The sequence below is a fragment of the Cyphomyrmex costatus genome, unplaced genomic scaffold, assembly GCF_001594065.2.
Source record: "Cyphomyrmex costatus isolate MS0001 unplaced genomic scaffold, Ccosl1.0 scaffold5, whole genome shotgun sequence".
Lineage (NCBI taxonomy): Eukaryota > Metazoa > Arthropoda > Insecta > Hymenoptera > Formicidae > Cyphomyrmex > Cyphomyrmex costatus.
Window position 1 is genome coordinate 4,035,602 of NW_017279267.1, and position 24,606 is coordinate 4,060,207.

The 24,606-nt window shown below is 38.6% G+C and overlaps 1 protein-coding gene across 1 annotated transcript in view; it reads right to left on the reverse strand.

Moving 5' to 3' along the window:
• Nucleotides 1–24,606, reverse strand: part of LOC108778275 (uncharacterized) — a 242,563-nt gene that overhangs the window by 56,319 nt on the left and 161,638 nt on the right. Inside the window, exon 8 of the mRNA XM_018545406.1 lies at nucleotides 4,161–4,520. Coding sequence (XP_018400908.1) covers nucleotides 4,161–4,520 — 360 coding nt within the window. The remainder of the gene's footprint in view (nucleotides 1–4,160; nucleotides 4,521–24,606) is intronic.

Below are 24,606 nucleotides of genomic sequence, written 5' to 3' on the forward strand. Positions count from 1 at the left end.
CTGGTAATAGCCTTGGTGTAGCCACGCGGATCTTCACGTCGCTTTTCGCATGTATATTTGTAGCCGGACCGTCTAGGACGCGTAACGGATCATAAATATACAGGGAAATACGATGAATATATTCCCGCGCTGCAATATAAAGCTGGCGGATAATGGCCGGGATGTGTTTACGATATCAAAGTGACACAAGAGGGCTAAATATAATTTAACGACGCACTTTGCGCTCGTCTTTAATGTCTACCTTGCATTACCGACGGCGACGAATAACTTTCTCATCTTGCGATGATCCTTCAGACTGATTTATACAGCCGTACAATGCGTCTTTGATAAATGTATGCAAAAAAGAGCTAATGTGAAATTTCAAATGTGATACATCTTGAGCCGCGACTCGGAAAATGTACGCGTTTTCATTGTGCAATCGGGCAACGCTAACACTCGCGACCATAACGTAATTGTATAAGGGATCGCAATTAAATCGAGTTTGCCGAGTTCGCTCTGTATGCAAGATCCTCTCCCTCCCCTTCCCCTCCCCCGCCCCATTTCATCGCGGTGTAGATCCCGAAGAATCCGTTCGTCCTCGAGTTCCTAAGCAATTACGACAGTTTCCGAGAGCATTTCACGATCGCCTGCAGTTCGGCATCGAGATGGGGGGGAGGGGGTGAAGGGGGGGAGAGGGAGGATGGCAAGAAGAGAGTACGAATCCCCAGTCTCGTTCCTCCGACCACCCCCTTCAGCCCAGTCCGCGTCCATTGGTGAAGACCTCATACATATTAATGGAGATCGGATCGATTTTACTGCGCGCTCGCTTCTTGCTGTGTTTAGGGACATCGACGTTCCGGCGCATAAGCTCTTCGGGCCGCCCGCAATGGTTATTATGCCATTAACGTAATGAAGTTAGGTGGCGGAGAGGTGCCTGCTGGGGTGTTGGCGGCAGGTCCCGTCGCGGAAAAACGCGCTGAAATACAGGCGACCGGGAATCTTCGATGATGAACTGCGCGTACGTTTTCTTGCATTAAACGTGGCGATCGATGGGCGGACGATTTGTGTGATTATAGAGCTGGGGATGCTGCTATAGTAATAATAATTCTAAGTTATAACAATCCATATATATCGTTTCCTTATGATACTTCAAAAGTAGTACAACTAGAAATATATGATTTTTAAGTTATTATCATCAATAAGTTAGGTAAAGATTACTTTATCAATTATTCTTCAATAATAAATTAACTTACAATTAGTTCTACTACTAAACTTGTATCGATCTTAAGCTTATCAAACACAACAAAATTTTCTAGAATAATATATTTTAAGTTGTATCATTTTTATAAAAAGAAGAATCTTTTACAAGTAATATTTAGAGTTCAGACAATTTTGAAGATCGAAATTGGAAAAGAAATTATTTTTTTTAGATTTAGACACTTTAGCTGATCAAAGTATAAACTATTGATACCTAATAATTTTGAGTTATATCACTTCTGATGAATTATTTTGGATACAATTTTGTATATAAGATATCCATCTCGTCACAATTAAAAAATTAATTATGTTTTTAAGAGTATATTTTTTTTTGTCGACATTATTTGATTAGTTAATTATTTTCTGTTGAAAAATACATATTTGAAAAATATTTTTCATAATTTGTTGAAGTAAGGAAACAATATAGTTGTTAGTTACTACGTAATTATTAATCAACAGAATTTATGAGAGCTTCCATCCATTAATAAAATACTTGAATCTTCAGTAAGATGTTATTGTTCGTTATCGATCGTAACAATTTAGTCAATAATTAAAATATTTTAATTATTTGTCTCTTATCATCGAAAAGCATACATTTAATTGTACAATAATCTATCATACACAGTTCGAGTCGTTTCACTTAGGGCGTAAAGGTTTAATTCTCGACCAAGTACAACGCTCCATACGTGATCGTCTTTTATGCATGATTCAGTAACGACGGTAAACGGTTTATAGACAGGCTAGGGACGTTCAGTGGCACTATTACTGCAGGTCGATGCAGTTGACGCATTGGACATACGGTTGATATGTTTGTACAGAAGAGACAAGTTCCTTGCGCTAATATTCGATAGGTACATATAGAGAGTCACCAATTAATATTCCTCTATCAACGCTCTATGAAAGGCTATAAATCTGTTTGGCTCACATAAACCTGGCAATAACGAAAAAAACTCAAAGAAAAAACTTTTTCAGTTGTTATTAACACAACGTAATAAATAATTACATAATTTAACAAATTCAAGAAAATAAATTATTTTTAACACACTACTTTGAAGAATGCCTTAAATTGTCTTACTACCAAACAATTTCTCAACGACAAATTTGATTTTCAATTATTGACACACTACTTTGAAGAATTTTGAGGCCTATAGATTTCTATAACTTTCTGTTGCAAATTTAACTAGAATATTCATTGTAACATTGAGAAAGACCCGATCGGTGTTAAAACGTTTGTATTTATGTATGTAATAATTATTTTTATGTTTTTTGCTATTAAAGTTTCATTGTTACCTAACTGGCTCTGAGCCCTTCGACATTCTAATTTATTTTATACGTAGAGAGCCTCATTATTATCTATTGTTTTTATTTTTAACGTTTTCGCTTTAAACGAGACACAATGGGTTTTTTCCAACTTGTTCGAAAGCAAGAGATATTCGACTGGACTTCCGGCTACGATTCCTCACGCTAATCACGCGCCTTTCTCTGACGGACGACAAGAAGGACGTCAGAAGAAAATTCTGCAGCGTTCGATGCGTCGAACCGTGAAAGGATCTGCTCAAAGGCTCCTTTCACGGCGTCATCCTTTTGATCGCCGAAGATTCGGACGGCCGGAAGGACAGAGATATAAAGGGAAGCGAGCGAGACCAATTAGCGTTCGCGCAATTTTATCAAGCGAATACCGCGTGATTCAACGAGGACGGATTAAGCCGTGCTACGTGGCTCTCGATGACGGATTTAATTCTCTATGCAGGCGAATGTTTCGTTCTGAACGGTTCCTAAAGACCCGTTCGTGAAACCGGCTGGACCGCTATTTTAACACCGCGTATAGGATTTACCCTGTGAAAGACCAAGGCGATCAATTCAATCCGGTAGAAAAATCGTACTGAAAATACCTTCGTGAAAATATTATGTTACCAATTCTAATAAAAAAATCGATATAAAAAGTATTTCAATACCTATATTCAAAAATAGAATATATTTTCTTTTCGTATCACAATTATTTTGAATCTTTTCAATTTATGATACTCGTGATTTATAATATTCATATACATGCAAGTTCTCGGAAAGAGATATCGCATCTGCCTATCGTTTCATCCGATTGTACTTCGTGCTTCTCAACGAGAAAATGAACAGGAGGGGGATCTCGCACAAAGGGTCACGCGCGCGATATCTCGCTGTTTCGCGTTTCCGTATAATATTCGACGAGTCCTCGTCGACGAGATTACGAGTACAGGGATGGTATCCTAGTCGTGATACGTAATGCGATTTGCGGTGTATTCGCCGCACAAAAGATTACCGCGGCGAGTTCCAACGAGCCGTGTGCACGGGATCTTGGGTGCGCTCGGTAATACTTCCGCTGCCTAATGCGGAAGAAGGGCCCTTTCAACAGAAAGCAGTCTCGAGGTACTACGGGTTTATTGCTTTCGGCGCTATCTCGGGATCTCGTTACGCGATACGTAATAAAATCATACAGGATGTACGTGATCTAGTACATCATAATCGTAATACTCGACGAGATTTGTTTCGATCAATAATTAAGACAATTTCATTTGACATCATCGAAATGATTATTTTTGTGATTAATACTAATAATAGGTATTAAAAGTCAATTATTACTTCATGTAGCAAAATGTACCAACATATATTTCGATTTTGAAAATAAACAGTTCGATTTCATTGAATTATATCTCGCAAAAATGAAGAAGAAATTAATATTATATAAAGTTTTCTTTATATAATAATTCTCCATGTTTATTAAAGAATGCTATTAATATTCTCTTTAAATTTCAATTTAATTTTTAATTTCTATTGTCTTATTCAATAAGTCATTGCACGCTCGATGTGCATATCACACTTAGCAGACGAAACAGTGATCGTAAAATAAAAAAAAAACATTCAGTATATTGTTTGATTGTTACACTTACATGTGAGTGATGTGAGTGATTCCACATCTTCGGTTTCGGACTCGATCTCGCATTGTTGGTCGCGTTTCCGCTTGCGGAATTGTTGGAAATATTGCCGGGTGACGTGGTAGATTTGATGGACGGTTTTTGTGTCTTTTGTATTTGTGTGGCTACCGTTGCCGTGGGAGTCGCGGTCCGTTGCTGTTGTTGCTGTTGCTGGTGCTGCTGCTGTTGTTGCTGATGCTGCTGGTGCTGATGCTGCTGCTGTTGCGGCTGCTGTTGTGTGGTTGTCTGCTGTTGCGTTTGCTGCATGATCTGCTGGATGAGCTCCAACTGTTGTTTTGTGAGACCATCGTTACTGGCACCGGGAGACGTGGCGCTCTATAAAATATAATTAGTGGATATTTATAAAAAAGTGATTTTTTTAAATCATTTTTAGAAGTTGTTAATATGTTGCTAAAATTTTATAAAAATTTTGTCTTTTTTCTCATGTCAGTTTCCTACATCGAGCTCAAAATCTTCTTGATATTAAAAAAAAATCGAAAAATCCTCTCTTTTCGTCGCCATTGTGATAAAATGATGAATGTCGTTACCATTTCTGTTGAAAGGCAGAAGGCGTGATTGTATTATACATTTGATCCAATCTAACCGCAGTTGGCGAATCTAGTCTGTTCCGTTCGTGATCGGTTGCCAATGTGGCCACAAACCATAATCGATCATACCTTAATAGAGCATAACGTAGCCTTAGTGTCCGAGCTGAGCCCACGTTCTGACACAATAGTTAAACCGATCAAATTTAATAATTTACCGAACCGACGCGAAATTACGAACGCAGTGTCGCACGGCGCCGCAATCTCGGCATCCATTAAAACGAGCGCCGACTGTAATTCCGTCCGTAAACGCGCTGCAATAAACCGTAAATATATCGTGCATCGACGTGTCCGTCAACTAACGCTACTAGTACGCACATATGCACGTGATGCCTAGAATACCGTGTGTGTTAATCCGTTTCTGTACCCTATTAAAGCGGTCACTGTGTACATGAACGGAGATGTGCATTATAATTACACGTTAGTATGGAAATAGCCTTATCTTGAATATTTCAAAAATCCAATACTTAAAAACATATAAATATTATAATAAGTACACTACGAAACAGAGCAAATGTAAACTTTTACTTCCTCCACACACATTTCATTGTTATATAAATAATAAATCCATATATCTATTGTTATATAATATGTATATATAATAGCATTCGAGAAAAAATAGGATTTTAATTTTATATTATTTTTCGCGGATTTAAAGCAGAAGAAAGGAGATAAAAAGCAGCCATTACTAAATCATTTTCGCGCATTATATGTGGGCGAGGTTTTATGCATTGTTTTATATAACGCGGGCTTAACGTACACGCTTGCGCGTGTACACGAACGAACTACAAAAAACGTAGAAATATTCGCGATCGACGTTCGCACCTGCATGCTTGCACTGCCATGTTGCATGCTGTGCTTTGTTTTACAATCCAGCAATCGTGCGACGCAGTGCGCTTTGCCTACGTCGTTTCGAGCGTTACTACCGATTTTTCGATTGAGCTCTTTTCGAATGGTACACAGAAGTACAGAATGCCAATGCAGTGCGCACACAGGAAATTCAGATGCGGGCGATACGATGTTCCAATTCGCATCGCGATGAGTGAAAATCGCGATACCCCCAGAATTTTCCTTTTCCTCCCTAACCCGCGGGAATGTGAAATACAGATGATAAAAAGGTTATTGCACCGGATTTTTAATTAAAATATCATATTAATGGAGGACGAACTGTTGCTATTCTTTTCTCCTCAATAAATTAAAATTTTTTATCTTTTCCCCATGAGATCAATACATGAGTATTACAATATTTTGGCAGGTAGGGAAGACCGGAATTAAAAGTATCACTGATATCGCAAGTAAATTGTAACACATATAAAAAATTTTATAAACAAAATACAAAAGCGTAGAAAAGAAATAGAAGTTTGTAATTATTTATATTAGAAACTCTATCTTTTTCTTACGCTTGTGTATTTTGTTTATAACGTTTTTTTATGTATAGGTGTTGCAACTTATATACCCTCGTATTACTTTTGATCCCCGTCTCCTTTACTCATAATTTTTTAATTAATAGAAAACAAATATCCTTTTCTTTTTCATTAAATTATAAAACATATACAACGGTCGCTATTCATAGTCGATTCTTATATTTGAGACTCTCTTAAGTGCAGACTGAAGTTGTCATAAGTTAAAGGGCTGTATTAACATCTTAAGACATTACTTAAGATGGTCTTAAAATAAAAATGGAGTATAAGTACCGACCTGAAGCATAAAAAGTATTCGTATAAGGGAAATTTTTCTTGAAAAAACCTTATTTGTAGATAATAAACATTAATTAGCAATTTTATATTATTGTGTCATGTCTCTTAATATAAACAAAAAGAAGTTTTGCGTGTTTCTGATCTTAGAAGTTAAATCTGTTAACGTATTATACTCAAATACTGTTTATACGTCCAAATAATAGAATTTCTTTTTAATTTTCACTTATTTTTAGAATATTATGTTTTAATAATTATTATATAGGCAAAAAAATTTTGACAAATATACAATCTATTTATTCTTTGTTAATGAATTGCTAATTAATGGTTATTTTTTAAAAATAAGATTGTTTTTAAAGATAACTCGCCTATATGAATACTTTTCATTGCATTTCCTTTTCAAGATCGCTGCAAATAAACGAAACAAATATAACAAACATGACAAACATATTCTTTTTCCTTTGATCATTTTAATTTTCCGTATAATTTATTAAATACAATGTTTTATATTGTTGGATTCTTGGAATATATTACTCGTATGTATATATAATCATGGCTGATGTAAATTTTAAATTAGGAGTACGCAAACAGCCTAATCGATAGAAGGCTTTAATTATCGTCAGCCGAGTTTCCGGTACACCAACTAAAAGCGTAGATTGCGGACAAAGGAATTTATTTTGTTTGCGCGCTTATTTCGTTTACTACGCGCGACAAAATGAGAACGAGTCCCGTCCGACGCAGCGCGAGATAATTGCGTCGCGAGGGGAACCACTAATCAGTTTTACGCGCTGATATGACGATTGCATGTACGAAACGACGTGGTGCTCGCGAGTGCGTTTCCGGCTGGCAGGACGCAGCGTGAATTGAACCGTCGATTAAAATTGGATTTGTTAATTACTACAGGGAACGTGGCCGGCGATGGCAGCGGCGGCGACGATGGTCGGCGAGTCCCGATCCGGCTCATACCTTATTAAACCTTCATTTTGTAATTCCCACGCGCTGTCGTTTGTCATCGTCGTAATCAGCGGGACAGCCCTCGTCGCCTCGACGAATCGCGCCGCTGCCTGGCGCGTTTGTCGTTTCTCTTATTCGCGAGAGAAAAGGATAACGACACTTGCATTTCAAGATATTATCCCGCACCGCATCTTTCCACGCGATAATTTTCCGTGAACAATTAGCGAATTATTTGACTACCGTTAGAACCTCGCAAACACAAGCCGCACCCGCATTCGCAAACAATCGATGCCGAGAGCGATAGGTTTGTAAATACCCGCACAGACGCAATGCCCCGGCTATTGATATAATATGCGCCAGTATTTCCGTTTTATTCATGAGTTTGAGGATATTAATCCCGTATCATGTTTTTCAACACGCTCTTGCCTTTCGATTCTTCAATTTGTTGCCCGCGTATCTCGCGCAAAATATATTCGCCTCATATCAATAATACGTATTACTCGCGTAATTACAGAAACACATTCATTAAACCGGAGCGTTGCGCTAATTGACGTAGCCATTTATTAAAATACGCTCTTTAACCATAAATATTTTCGCTGGTCATCGCGATGTATATATATTAGTGTATGTATCGTTTCACTATCGCGCATTATGGATATTATTATGGATGTTATTTCACGAAGCACATAATGTGTATGCTTTTCTGTTTCAATAATTCATCCGCCTTATATATGAATCATATGATAATTATAAAATTTATATGTACATATAAGAACATCGCAAATCCTATAATATCCATTTAAAACAATATCATAAATTTGCATTTGTATATCTTTCGTTGTTTACGTAAAATAACATTGCGAATTTGTAAATCTTTTCACTATCGGCTGTTTACGTTGTGACAAATTGTCGTTAAATGTAAACAGCCATTAAAAATGTCATTTATGTTAAAGGATACCTCGAATAATCGTGAATTAATTAAAAAGATATCAAGATTTCGGTTTGCAAAATTATATTGTGTGTTATGCATAAATTCAATCTTTGAAATATTTAATCATTGAGGTCCGCTTTAATCGAAAATAAATTTTTTTGTCTTTACGATAAAAATTCGTTGTGTATTCGGTAGGTTCATTCATCTCCGAGATTATATAGCGAGAGCGCGGCATCCTCCATACCTCGATGGCGCTTATCATACGCGCGTGTCCCCATGTGTCGCGATCGCCATTTGTACGCATACAAAACGCGCTGTTCCCCGAAAGCGGACCTGCGACGTTCGCGCATTTGTCAACCGCGAGGGAGTCCAGAGCGTCTGCGAAACTTCGCCGTTATCTCTCGTCGTGTATTCGTCCGCCTGACAAATCGCCGACCCGCAAGGGGCAGGGTGGCAGCAGGGATGTCTCGAAACTCTCGTCCTCTCTTGAGAGACCAAGAACAGGAGGACCTTCTTGAGGTCTCCTTCCTCTTCTCCGTCATGATCTTCCAGCGCGCGTCCTTGGCACCCTCGCTTGATTCTCACGCGAGAATCGCATTACTTCACCCACCCGTTCTTCCTCTTGGACGTCCTGACCCTCTCGTTCATCATCGTCCTCACCTATCGGCGACCCGACCCACTTTCGATCCGCCCTGTTTCTCCTCTCGCATGAGAGGAACGCTACTGCAGCTTTGTACTATTATTTGAACATTTACATCTACCTTTTGTGCAATATTCATAGTTAAAGCGCACAATGGTTAATTCGTTAATCAGAGATAAATTGAGTGAAACTAATGAAACTTATGTAAGCTTCAAACTAGATTACTAAAAAGATATACTAAAAAGATAAGAATAATTATGTTTACAGATACTTTTTTGAAGTTTATTTGTTATATCTTTAAATTTATAGTTTTTTTCAGATTTATTTGTAGTTTTTTTTTTTTTTTTAATAAAGAAGACTTACAGTCGTTAATTATATAAACGTGTATTAGTTTTATACTAGCAATTATTGTTACGCGTGTGCAAATAAATTTTTGTTAATGCAGAGTGAACGCACGCATATTTATTTTCTGTTATTATTTTCTTGACGCAAGAGTAAATATCGACTAAAATACATACATGCTATGTGCCAACTGAGCGCATATACTCCGATATTGCATGATTTATAACATCATACGTTCGCGGACTCACTCAAAAATTTCATCCATCCAAATACTCGATGAAACGATAAAAACGCAAATTAATCAGAGTTTATAATTGCAATATTTTTCTTCGGACGGATAATAAAGATAGATCGGTGGCGCGGTCCTCGTGCGCTCCGTTCCTTATCGATATTTTATTATAATAATATACGAAGCACTCGCATTCATCTGCGTATGACACATACTTCTCTTTTATGAACTTTTCACACCTGTTCCCGCCGAAAGGTGTATGTGACTCACGCATAATACGGAATATGTGAACGTAGGAAGGAAAGGAATTTTTCGCGCTCGTATAACGCCTTTTTATCGTGCTGTTATAATATGACGGGATGTGAATATGTAATATACAGGGTGCAAAATCCATCTGTATATCCATCTCTGCGCTCATCTCCCTCTCTCCACTTTGTAATTCGCGTCACTGTTACAGTACATTACAATCCAGAATAATAAATGATATAATATGGACGAAGGGAAAAACCGAGCTTCAAATGAAGAAGGCTCTCCGCAAAACTGGAAATAGAACGTGTGAAAATACGCTCGATCAAGAAAGTACGGCGCACGCATCAGCCAGGGAAATTAGTATGTAAATGAAAAAACATTGGAAAAATACAAACTAGATGAACGAATTTCGATGGAGAAATAAGAAATATAACGTGAGCTGTAAATCACTATGAATATGAAAAAGTGCATTTTTTTCGGCTTGCGAATAGTACGAAATAAACATACGCAACGTACTGACGAAATACGAGCTATATTGACATGTGAGATTATCATAGAAACATTGTCAAAACAGATTATAAACTTTAACAGGAGACAAAAGTGTGAAGATATTTTATATTATAAAATAATTAGAACAGAGTTCCGATATCGATGTCCGATATTTGCTCGTGCCTTCAACGTAATTTTAATTGTCTACTTCCATCTGATGCTGTAATAAAAATCTATATACATGCTATTACGATCTGCCGCTAGCAATATTAATTTTCAGATATTATAAGAATTCTCGATTGATCGCCGTCCTCTTCTGTTAAATGAATCTCTTTGCATATACAATCTCGTGCAAACTTGACGAGGAAAAGAAAAATTGTCTAAATTATCTCGTTCTTCGCAATAAACGAAGGTCTCTAAATATACAGCCGTTACATCGTGCAGCCATCTCATAAAATCGCTTTTGCACAATAAAATATTCCTCGCTGCAAGAGAACCTTCTGGGAGAAAGGGACGATAACGAAGCGAGGCGGGGGACGAGGTCAGGATAGAAGGTCGTAGCCCTTTCCCTTCTCTTCTCTACCGGAATTAAATTAATTAAGCCAGATTATCTCGGCGGATGTAAAAAAAACTTCAATACGGCAGACGTAGTCGAACAACTTTCCGAGCTTCGCGTCGACAACGATGAAGACGACGAGAAGGGTCGAAGAGACGGGACGAAAGGTGGAGGAACTCTTCGTACTTTTAATTCGTTTAGGCGGCCCATGCGCGACCGCTTTAAGACCGACGAGCGACCTTATTACGGTGTGAAAAGGCAGGTGTTAAGATTCTCCCCCGCGCTCTCTCTCTCTCTCTCTCTCTCTCTCTCTCACATATTTTCGTTGCCGGCCGTCAATTTTCATCCCAAAGTTTTTCCGTCTTCCGAGAAGACGCGTGATCTCCCTTCTCGCAAGTTACCCCCTCGCAGGCTATCACCTCACCCTGAGAATCTCGAGCTCTTCTAGTCGAGTCCCCAAGTCGCTCTTCAACCACGATGAGCAGCTCCCACTTTCTCCCGGGACGGCGGCGCACTTCGAGATAACTTTCCTCGCTTCTTGTTTCCCCGTCGTCACCGCAAGAGTTTTCGCGGAGTGTAGCGCCTTGGTGATTCTGCGGCGCTTTAAGGCGAGCAACGAGAAGCGCGAGACTCGCGGGATAGTTATATTTTGTTTTGGCTTGGTGTTGGGGGGAAGCAGAGGTATAGATAAGCCCCGGAAGAAGCAACAGAGATTTTGCTAATGTTCGTATTACGACATCTTCGCGGTTGAAAAATTATCATACTTTATCTCTCGGCGTGTATAGCTTTGAAAATGTTCTAGGCGAGGATTATTTTTATCACGCTGCTGCACAAAATGCGTCTCGAGATTTATTTCTATTTTTATTTATTCATCTTTTTTAATATTTTGGCAATCTGTTTCTTATACGTTTTTTCTTATGTCTGTTTCTTTTTTATTCCACTTGATTAACCAATAAAGTATCAGTTAGTTTTCTTAAGCTTCTTACAGAAACTTTTTCAAACGTTTGCAATCAGAAATAACCCTACGTTTATCTTACGAACTTTCAAAGAACAGACTAGTCGAGATGCTCGAAGAATATCATCATCGTGCGTTTAATTAATACTCGGTTTATCGACTTCGTACCAACACGTAGTCGTTTCGTTATATAAATCGTTACGAAATCTGTCGAGGTCTTGCGACGACGGTCTATACAGCGAAAGTTTGTTCGTTAGCTGCGTTCCTCGAAAGTTTCCTCGGGTCTTGGATTTTCCATCGTCGCTATCGTCGTCGTTGTTTCACATCGCCGGCGGGCAAAACCGATCGAGAGACGCGCCGACGATTTCGCCATTTCGTCAGGGCAAGAACTGACAGGCTGCAGAGCACACAACTGCGGCGATCCAAATTGCCTAAATCAAACTCGCGAGGCGTGCCGTGCGTGTACACGCTTGCAACGGGGACGTACCGACATCCGATCGACTGTCACGAGCCTAATTGCAATATTGTCCGTCGGGGACTCGGCATTTGAAGCTAGCATTAAACCGGAATCCCATTTCGATCGGCTATCGAGAAACTGGCAATCAATATGGTGTGACAAGAGACAGAGAAAGAGGAACAGGGGGAACAAAATTTCAAAAACGGTTTTATAATGAGAAAGAATATAAACATATAAAATATAAATGTAAATTGTTAAATTCTGTGTTATGCAACAATTTAAAACTGCGCCTTATTCAATTGTATTACTAAAAAATATAGAGTATCTCAAATTTTTGAAAAGAAAGTTTCACCCTACATTATACGTCAATTTTCATTGTTCTGATAACATTCCAAAAATACAGAAAAATGTCAAATTTTTATAAACCGTAACACAATTTTAAAAACGTATATCTCTAAATAGCGTTGTACATTTATTTGTAGCGTTATACGAATTTGTAAGATGGGACATTCTATGCAAGTGATGTGTGTGAAGGATTAATCAATTTTATTTACTAACTTATATTATAACTACAATATGAATATAGGAAGATTCATATTGCTTTAATCATAAATTTTATTCCAATAATGTACATAAAAATTGATATTTTCAGTAAAATAAATAGTTATAAAAAACGATATTTTTATAAAAAAATATATATATAGTGCGCTCCAAACTTCTAGTATATATGCGTATATAAACTCTACAAAAAAAAAAACATCACACTTTTTCTCGTTCAAAGAGTCCGTACCTAATTCTTTAATATTTTCATCCAATAGTCTTATAGATTGTGAAAAACGGCAATGCAGAGAGACTTGTTCCTGAGGCGAAGTTCAGTAAGATATGAAACTAATGCTAAATTGAAAACCCATTGATCCGCAGCTATGGTAGTTGGCCGCCCCGCGAGCGAAAGAACGAAAATTTGAAAAGCAAATTCACCGCCTCCGGTCGCGCGCACATCAGGGTGGCCGTTGTTCGTCGACGGCAGGCGGAATTCGAAAGTACGAAAACTCAATAAGGTCTCGATCCAGTTACGCATCGCATCGCATCGGTCGAGTCAAGTCGCTGTTCGGCGAACGGGCGTACTATTTCTTTTGTTGAAACCGCGCGACGTAAAGTTTTCTTCTGCTTCTTTATGCGACCGAGTTGGCCACTACGCGATTTTCCAACTTTGTTCGCCTAGGAGATAATAAAATCGCCGACCGCGATATCGGAACCGGCTGAGAGGCGGCGAGAGAAACTTGTAACTGCGAAACTGATTCATGACGAACGCATTAGTCCGCGGCGATCCACTCAACTCCGCGCGACGCGATTAATTGCCGAATCAATTAGCGGCACTTGTACCGATCTCAATTCGCGCGCAATTCGATTGCGAGATCGGGAATGAACTCTCCATACAAGTAATAGTATTTTAAAGGCTTTACTAAAAGACAGTATGCCGAAAGAGGATATGAGAGGGTTATCGCGGTAATTTCCAACTACTAAATCGGTATTTGCGTGCATTTCAAATTAATTAAACTCTCTGTTATCGGAGGAAATATTTGTGTCAGTTACATAACTCTGGATTCAAGTGATAGCGCGATACGACGTAGTCGGCTTGCTCGGCTCCGCGGGATATACTAGTTTGATAAAACACGCGCAAAGTATACGTTAACTCAGTTAGCTACGCCGTAGCTTCGTTGATTTAACGAAGTGCAGTCGTACGAAACGAGTCTCACATCGCAGTGACGAGCCAAGTCTCTTTCTCTGTTTTAAGGAAAAAGGAAAGAGAAATGTTGGATGAACATGTCGAGCATGCAGGATGAGATTGCGAGTCATTTGCTTGACGTAGTTTGGACATTTTGACAGTAGAAAATGAAAAATATGAATACGACCGTAAAAAAGAATGAAAATTTCGGAGCGATCAATCCGAATTTTTTTACGACCAAGAGTGCACGCGAACTGAATATCTTTTTTATTTTCACTTCTCCTTTGATAAAACATTTGTAATTTCTCGTCTTCTCTTTTGAAGTTTCTCTCCTTGTCTTGTAGAACATTAAAATAAAAATACAATAAAATTATATTGATTAATATTTATTGATTCAGATATTGAAAAATTTATAAATACAAATCACTAATCTTATATTAATATTATGAAAGAATTTCCTTATTTTTTATACATATATTATCATTTATCGCACCATAGAAAATTAACCGACCGTAAACATAACTTTTTCGCTTATTTGATTTATTTTTATCAGTTTAATTTCCACTTAAAAAAATTTAATTAAAGAAATGAATCTCAATATCGTTTTCATATAGAAGATTCTCCTGAATTTAATATTGTGATATTATTATCAGAATTGATTATGATTTGGACTATTCGTATCGCAACGTGATGAATTCGTGAATTTTATGCACAATCCAACTAGAGAAAAGAATGTATGGCAGAGATGTGCCCCAGAAGAAGAAATAGCCGCTCAGGATGGCGTATATAAGTACAAGCATAGTCGTGACAAGCAGAAATATAATATATTACTCAAACGCGGCATCGGAATGGCGTCCGACTCCACACATACGTGCACACACATGCAACGGATGATATATAATTTATAGAGCGGTACACTAACGCAGGAGCGGTTTAGTTATAGTTTGCTAGGATAGAGCGAATCCTCTTTCTATTTTCCCATCTCGTCTCCCGTCTTTTGTCGAAGGGATCGCGGAGACGTGTTTTACGCGAGAGTGCAGGTGCCCGCTCCCACGTAGACGCAAATCCAGAAGCGCACGGCATGCTATACATCAGGGTTTCTCAACTTAATGCTTCAACGATCAATACTGGCCTCCTCTTCAATCTGTAAGACTCTTTGGCGAAAACTAGAAAAATTTAATGTCGCGCTTGAATCTATATTGCGTTATCAAGACGAAGCTCAAGTATACTATAGTTACTCTTTCCACATCTGAAACAGTCTCACAATTCAGAGATGCTCTTTGGAATAAAGATGTTACACGTGCGAAAAAGAATTGTAATTAGTTTCATATATCTAATATCAAGACTTATGTGCTTCATAGATTAAAGAGGCATTTAATTACAATTTAGGTACAATTTTTTTAATACAGTCAATATAACATTGAGAAACGCTGCTGCGCACGACACCGCAAAACGTGCATCTACGCGCTCTACTCTCGCGCCTCGGGATACGATCTCTACGCTCCGAGATTCAGATCTCCAATTAGCTGTATATCAAGTTGAAGGGTGAACGTTGAACACAATCATCCGATTCTGCCTTCCATTGAACGCGTGCGAGTGTGTGCGAAAGAAGCTTATAACTTGGTTACGGGCGATGCATTTATATAGAACTATCGTCAGAAAAAGAATTCGGTTTTCACCGCAAATCCGACTTAATTTGAAATGTTTTTCTAACATCTGCAAATATAAAAATGTGAAGTAACTAAAATGTGTAAATTAATGATCGTTATAAAGTATTCTTACATAAATAATTGATTCAACCGTAAAGAAAATCGCAAAGTTACGTTAGCATAAAATCATTCCTATTTTCTCGAACGTTTTAACAAGTATAAAAATTGATTGTTGTTACTGCTCTTCTCTAGCAAACTAACTTATCGTTGGTTTACAATTTGAGCAGTATTAACGAATGCGAGTTTAGTTCGCATCTCATTAAATTTTACAACGTTATAGATAAATGACATGCATCATTTTCCATATAAAATATATATTTGCAATTCAATTCAGCACTGATATGGGCAACATATTGGAGAACGTATAAATTGTTACTGCATCCCACGTGAGAACCTGAACTAAGACTTAGATCTTAAATTAATTATGCCTCAATCGGATATGTTCATAATCGGATTCTCCTTCTCGAAATATCAGAGCGTGCTTAAAGTAGAAGCTACTGAAAATAAGGATCAGAAACGATGTCGCAGATGAATAGAAATTAGATGCCGAATAAGAGAGCATACTTGAACAAACTATAATATAGATATACATATATGAGAATATATTTACGTATATAGACCGTATCAAAAAGAGTTGTCATTCAAAATTTCTTAGACAGATAAGATACATTTCTAGAGCTCGACATTCCACGGCAACGTGGCGTGATCTTCTATATCAATAAAATGTTCTCTTTCATTACCTGGATAATAATCGCGATACTTGGCGACATGGCGGCGTATCTACTCGCATTTGCGCATGTGAATACGCATGCGAAGTATTAGCCTCGTGGAGAGCTGCCCCGATCGCTATCCGTTTCAAAGCGAGCTCTGCTCTCTCTCTCTCTGACGAATCGCGATTTCGATCTCTAATTAGCTGTATATCAAATGAACGCTCGGGTCCACTTGAACACGAAACGTCGCCGTGTCGCCGCTCCGCTGCATCGCACATGCTACCATGCCCTTCCCCTCTCCCCTTGGATGCATCGTCTCTGCCCATGTCACATCTTCTCGCATGCCAATGTCCCGTTCGACATTGGTGCACGACACATCTCCATCCTACTCACTGCTGACTTTGATTTGTAACGCACGATCGGCGAATGGATGAACATGATGGAGCAGCACCAATAGCCGAGATCACTGGATGATTAACGGAAAGAGAACGAATATGTACGGCTCATGTCCACTCGGATTCGCTTCTGAACATGAATATGGAATACACGATCGTGCTATCGGCACAAAAGAAAAATGATCAACGCGATGACAGAGAGAACAGCTGCATAAAACACCATGCAGATTCTTGTATAGCAAAACAGAGATCTCAAAGATGGCCACTCTAAATTATACGCAAGGTGTAATGTTAAATTAGGAAGAGAATCAAGCTAATTGCTTAAAAAAAAAAGTGCAAGCTACGTGAGCCACTTTGTAAATCGTGCAACGTCGACCATACTGTAAAACGGGATAAAAAGACCAAAAGGCCCAAACTCGAAATTCAGACGGCGCTACGTGACTTAGAAGTTTAGCGAGCTGAAGAAAATATGATTCAATTTTCCACGAGAGTCCCGAGCAGCGCGTGCCATCATTTTTGAAAATGATATTCTACGTGCAGTGAAACGTCTCGTGTGTGCGTACCGAGAATGCGCATTTGAAAGAATTGAAGATAAATCTCTCGGGATAATAGTTATAACCAACGTTGTGAAGAGAGTCGTTATCGCGACACATTCCAATTCCGCGAAATCATTAAAACGATTTTCTGCAAAAGCATCAGAAGAATAACGTATTTCTCCGTCGATTTCTCGTTCGTTTGCCAACGCGATCATAGACGTAATTAGGTATAGACTGCGCATTTTATGATTTTAGCATTCGTGCTTCGTTAGAAAGAGTATAATATTAGCGTCTCTCTTCGACTCGATATACTTTAAAGAAAGAAAGAGTGAAAGAGAAGAATAACGAAAAGGAGAGGAAAAGTGCCCTTTGCGACCAAAAGATAATTTTCGTCGGATACGGTGGAGTATCCCCGGACTATCGGCGGGCGACGATCCAATTTCCGTCGAGATACTTTTACCTAACCGACAGCGGCGCCGTGATGGATACTCAAAAGCCTCTCACATCGGTATACAGAATTTTACCGTTCGTTGATGCAATTTTCATCGGAACGTTCTATTGGTGTGCACCGGGATGCCGGTGCAGAGGCGGACACTCGAACTCCCATATATCATTACGCGGACTTTTACTACAGCTCGTGTATACGCTCCAAGTTTCGACGCTCAAGTCAGCTACTTTTTTATCGTCTACTTGAAGCGTGGCGCGTCATCATGCTGCTCGACGTAAATTTATAAAGGTCCCTCAAGCGAAATAGCTTCCCAGCGGTTCTCCTGATCGTTTGCGGGAAGATAGATGTGATACAGCCAAGGTGTTGATCTCATATTGATTTTCTCATTTAAGTACAATGAGAATAACGTTAAATAATTATAATTAATACTTTCACGTTATCACGTATTTATACGTTACATAAAGAAATGTGATATGTAATTTACAATTTTCATAAATTTACCTCTTAATTCATTATTTTCGCTGGAAAATATTTCAATCTTAATTAATGAACCTATTAAAAGCGTAACAACCTGTTTCTTTGAGGACGAAAATAATAATCGATAAAATTTCTTTAATATATTAAATTAATTAATAATAAACGTACAAAAAATAAAGTCACTTTAGCATTAAAAAATCAAATATTTCATGTATTATAATATATAACGAGTACGGAGTGTAATATATTTAATATGCCATAGCGCTCGCGTCTGTATCTATCTTATCTAGTGAAAGAGCGCAGACACAAGTCAGCCGGCGGACCAAAGCGTTACTACTTGCAGTGCTGCACATCATCAGACCGCTCGCGGTAAATGCATCAAAGGGCCACCCGGTATGATACCAAGAGGGACGGCTTCCTTCTCCATCGCTTCTATCGGATCTTACCGAGAGAACCGAGCTATGAGAAGGATGGCCTCGAGTTCGAAGCTGGAGACGTAGAGGACGACAAACGAGAAATTGGAAGGCGAAGCCTTCGAGTGGCTTAAGCTCGTCGACGGTTAACAAGTTTTCGTCGAGAATCTCTCGGGTCGTCTCGGGAGCCGCTGTGGGTTGCAACGAGAGGGCTCGGAGTAAATATACCTTAGTTAGACGTACGTCGCGTAGGAAATGGTTGTTCACGGCGCGGCGTTAGAACACACTAGCTCGCGGCAGCGCAACAGCGAATGGACTGGAGGCTCGGCATGTAAACTGCGGATATTGTGTCCGTTCGTGATATATGTCGGACCATTGTACACTTGCCTGAACAGACTAACTCAATTCATTTTCCTTCATGTATCGTCTAATTAACGTACTGTTCAAATAATGCAAACTATAGTATATCTATATTCGCTTTTTCTCTATTAATTCTCTCTTGTTAATGAATATATTTCTTGTAATTCCTACATATTACATTACGTTGGTAAATTATTCTTTTAACAAAAAGATATTTTTATGGAATATTTTAATGTAAATAATGTTCGGGAGACACGGTAGTCACAGTTTATGATTATTAGAAGGAAAGCATTTCATAATTTTGAGAGAACGAATAATTTTTTATATAAATACCACAAAAATCCTCTCAAGTTATGCGTTTACGGAGCTCAACTCGTGGATATTTAAATATCCCTCATGATATAATTAAATAAAAAAGAAATTTATCACGACAGACTTTTTGCTTTTCGACCTCCGATGTCACGATTCCTTCTCGCGACTACCGTGAAATTCGCAGTCAGGAAAAAGGTCTCGTCGCGAGAAGTGTAAGCCATATCGTGGAAATTTCATTTCGCGGCTCGTCCGGCCCCGGCAAATATTATCGTAAATTTCCGCCTTGGCGTATCACCTGCGGTTCTCCGTCGCTCTATCTCCGCCTCTCTCCGGCGCGCCCCGGAGAAATATTTCTTTCCTCCGGGCCGATAAATCAACGCGGTCCGTTCGACACGACGGTCATCAATAACGGTAGTGCTTAGGCTTTTTCCGCGCGGCACTCGCGCCGGAATATCGAAAGCCCCTACGGGCACACAGCATTGCGCTTTGCGTGTGTGCATCGCCGTATAGCATGCAACGATCTCTTTCTCTCTTTCTTTCTCTCCTTTCGTGCATGAGAAGAGTGCATGCGCAGCTTCGAAAAACTTGCTACCGCGTGCAAGTTTAATGGCTCGGAACGGCGTTGCGCCAAGTTGCACGCGCTCGTTTATTTTTCACAGACAGCCAACCATGGCCCTTTTGCAAGGGGTAAAGTAGAAAAATTACCCGACGGACGCACCTAGAAATTAAAAAGCGTATTATCGATGCAATGTTTATAATGTATTTATATGTCTAAATATGGGATAGTTGTTTATAGCACTTACTTAAATTTGAGCGAGTTTAATAATTGAAGAGATGGATGCAGTATCCATTATTACAATACTCGGACATTACCGACAAGAACGTTCGTGTAGCGGTCATTTGTATCGACTTCATTCAATGAAAGAGCCCAGATATAAATCAGTCGGAGTACCAAAGTAGAGTAGAGGCTATTACGCTCGTAATTCTGTTAAGATTGCACCGCGGAGGTACGATATATTCTCTCGTAGAAAAGAAAGTACGGGGGCGATTTCGTCTTGGAATTGGAGGAAATTCGATGACGACAGAACGCGAGAAGGTTGGAAATTACAAGAGATTAAGCGATGGGAACGATTGAATGTAGGGGCATAATTAAATACTTATTTGTACTTGAAAGAAAGTGGATACCTTGCTCCAGCTAAAATATCTTTTGGAATGTGACATTTATCGTTCATTTAGAAATGACGTTATAAGAATATTCTGTCGTTTTACTTAAGAAAAGAAATCCCTGGACATATTGTTTAAGATTTTTATTCACATTGTATTCTTTATACTTATCGTCTTCCAATATTGATTCGGATTAATGCATGTAATAATTTTAATAACATCAATAAACAGTGATGATTATTCATTCTATTTAGAAAACTAGTGTCAATAACAATTAATGTTATAATTAATTTCGTTATTAATGACATGCTAAATATTTGAAATTTCATATAACGTCCAAAGTAATTATGTAATAATTAATATTATCAAAGTGGATACGGAAACAATGTTGGTAGAATGATTAACCAAATGAAACTGCTAGAAAAGTTCGAAAGCGGAAAAGCAGCAGCATATAAATATTGTACGCTGGACGGGATATCCGGCGTTAGCTTAATAATTTAAAAACTTCGTACGGTTCTAAATTAAAGTTCTGCCGAGGCCGATTAAACGTGAGATAGCTTTGCTAAAAAAAGACGGCGAAGTAACATATATTGCAAACTTTCTCGTTATTACTAAATTAACAGCAATCACAGAAGGTTTTATAATTATCTAGAAATGTAAACTGAAAGAAAATCTGCACTTTTTAAATATCAATTTTCTACTACTGGAAGGAACACAAAACGTGTGTGTTTTCCTAGAATCGTGAAATCGGATTTGTTGTCGTAACGTATTTTACTTCCGATCTATAAACAAGAATTTAATAACGGCAAAGTCCAACTGTCCAACCCTCAAAGTTAATCCTTCCCAGTAGATTTCAGGAATTTCGCCAATTGCACGTTCCATGCCATGGCAGGATTGGCTGGGGCTGACATAGAATGAGAATCGGGTCTGCGTTAGAATTATTTTCGGGGTTGAGTACTTCGTTTCGCCACGTGGAAGCCGCGTCGACAAGAAGCTAACTCCATCGAGCGTCAAATGTGTGCTGGTTAACATGCGCGACGCGGTAATCACGAATGCACGGAATCACATCGCGTGGAATTCGTTGAATACGTTCTGCGCGATATGAAATTCCATAATGTAATTAAAATCGGATAGCGTCACAGAGTGGGAAAATTGTTTTCGGTTGAAAATACTACATCGGCGACTCGAAATTAGTTGGAGCCGCAGCGGCGCGGGCGAGACGTCCGAAGTCGCATAAATCGATTCGGAGACGCTCGTAAATCAGTCTTCGAGATTTAGTCTCTCGCAGTTGTTCGACCTAGTTTTCGCCGCGTCGCTGAGAGAACGATTGGATGATCCTTATTGTCTAACAATTTTAAAATGGATGACAGAGATTGAATGAGCATCGACGCAAATAAAATATTTGCTAAACATTTCGCATTTGTCGAGAACAGAGACACTAAACATTTGATAATAAATAAAAAAAAAAAGAACTCAAGTGTAATGTATAAAAAAAAATAAATTTTCGATAAAGAGAGAGAGAGGCTTTTATGCGCTGACATCAACATACATATATATACATATACAAAAGGTTTTCATATTTTATACTTGTCTCACACAAACATGTAAAAGCGTTTTATTATTTTATTGAAGCATTCACGGAATGTGTTCATGAAAAAAAAATACATACATACATATTTTTTTGTAAAAAAAAAATAGCTTTTGAATACGCACCTTTCGGTTTGTTTTCTGACACTGCGACCGCGGTGTAATCTCCAATCGAGCGAGTGCAGCGGACGTGCGTATTAACTGTAATTATACCAAAGCCTTTCTAGTTGTTTCGTTGTAATAACGAGCGCGGTACATTGACGACAACGTTATAAAATTCCACATTTCTTTCTTTGACGTGAAAGATCGAAAATTTATGGAAGTAGTATTATCAAGATTGAATTCCATAATTCCTACACGGGCAAATATTTGCACGACTGAAAATCATGATGACGCTTGGTATTTGACTACTAATACATATACGTTTAAAGTCATTTCATTTAGATTCATTTTGAAAGAAAAATAACTACTCACTATAAAACACGAAAGCAATATTTCGCATTTCGCATTACGCGAGAGTATAATCGTAGGATCTAATTTTTCTTAATTTCCAACAATAATTGAATGAAGTAAATCTTTTTTTTTATTTCATTCAACATTTTTTCAGTGATATCGGTATCATGTATTTACACATGGCATTAATATTAACTCTAATCAGAAATCACTCATCGTTTTAAACGAACTTTAAGAAATTTCCATTTCATTAAATTCTTTTCTTCTTCTATTTCTTTCTACAATCAATTAATAACTTTATATCGTATTATATTATTGAGATGATTCACAAAATAATGCGCTAAACAATAATAAAGATGATGCACTCCGTGTACTGCACTCGCAATTTTCAAAGAGACTCAAATAAAACGCAAAATTTGACGATGAAATTTAACACTAGAAGAATCTCGCGTGTCTAGAAGAAAGAACGTATCCTTTGACTTAGTGCACGGTTCCGGAGCGATACAGTGATTTTCCGGGACGGTAACCATGATTTTCAGACGAGGCCGTCTCTCGGTAAGCGCGAATCGAAGTCAGTTGAACGACCGGTAGACACCTTTTGATGTCGAATCACTCTTTCCTTCTCCATCGACTCGTCTCTTCTTCCCTGCACTCGTGGTGAACTAACTGAAAGGTTCCTAGAGCGCGGTGCGAACGCACTCGGCTGCCGCATACACTTTATTCCCAACCCATCGTTCCGTCCCAGCGATTTCGAATTCCCGAACAAATTTGATCGTCGTCGTCGCTGTCGTCCTCGTCGTCATCGTCGTCGTCTAGTCGAGCTCGCATCTCTACGTGACGGGAAAATCGCGAGCTTGCTCGCGCGTCGGAAAGCCACTTCTCCTCTCTCTCTCTCTGTCTCCTCGTCACCCTTTCTCTCGTCTCAGTATATATACTCTCATCTACTATCCCTCTTCTACCTTCCTGTAACTGTCTTCCTTTGTCCCTTTCACTATCTTTCTCGTCTGCCACACGTGTGCTCCTCTCTCGTATTTTCCTACTTCTCGCGCTTCGTGGTTCTACTTTCGTACGCGCGATTGTGCCCTGACGACTTTATGGCGGGTCCTCGGCGGAATCCTAAACGCGGCACGTACGCGAAGTTACCGATTCGAACAAGGCGAAAGCTCGAGGAGGCACGAGATGACTTTTCGGTTCATTCAACGGGCAATCTTTTATACAACATAATTTCGCAGCCAATGACCCTACTGGCAGCTTCTTTTGAATTTGCGTTGTAATAACTAGTGGATTTTTTTGAATCGCATTAATCTCATTTATGAAGTATGACAATTAATTTAAGATATACAGAAAAAATGATACTTAATATGCATTGAGAGAAAAAAATTTTGGAATTTGTAATCATAATCGTGTAATTGCTATAATGTTAATAATAACAACTGCGTATATATAATACTATCAATAAATATATTTAGTTGGCAATAAAAAAAATAATTATAGTTATTACTATAAAATACGATTGGCCGATTTTTATGAAAATATAATATTAATCGCAGAAATAATTTTCTTATTAAAGTACACATATTTACATCTTAAAATGTTTTTGGAACAAGGATCACCGGATTAATTAAAACTTTTAAGAAATCTGAAATTTGAAGTATGAAGTGCAAGCACTATCGGCCGATCGAGGATTGACGTTACGAAGAATTCGTAAGCAGATTTAACACGCAATAGCGCTACGGTGAATAATTAACGTGGTATCCGCAGGCGTTGATTAAATTTCACGCGTCGGAGAAGCAAATTCATAAATATCCGCAGCTGCGCCATTTCCGACAAAGGCGGCTGCAACTTACGACGACGTAGCGAAAGAAAATTAATGACTACAAAAGATTACTCTCCGGACTCCGCGGCTGTCCGATGAAATATCATAAATCGCGGGCTCGCTATGTCTGAGAAGTTTTCATAGCCGACCGCTTTCGTCTCTCTCTCCCATTCTCTCTTACTTGCTCTCTGCCTCCCTCGATTCCACCTCCTTTC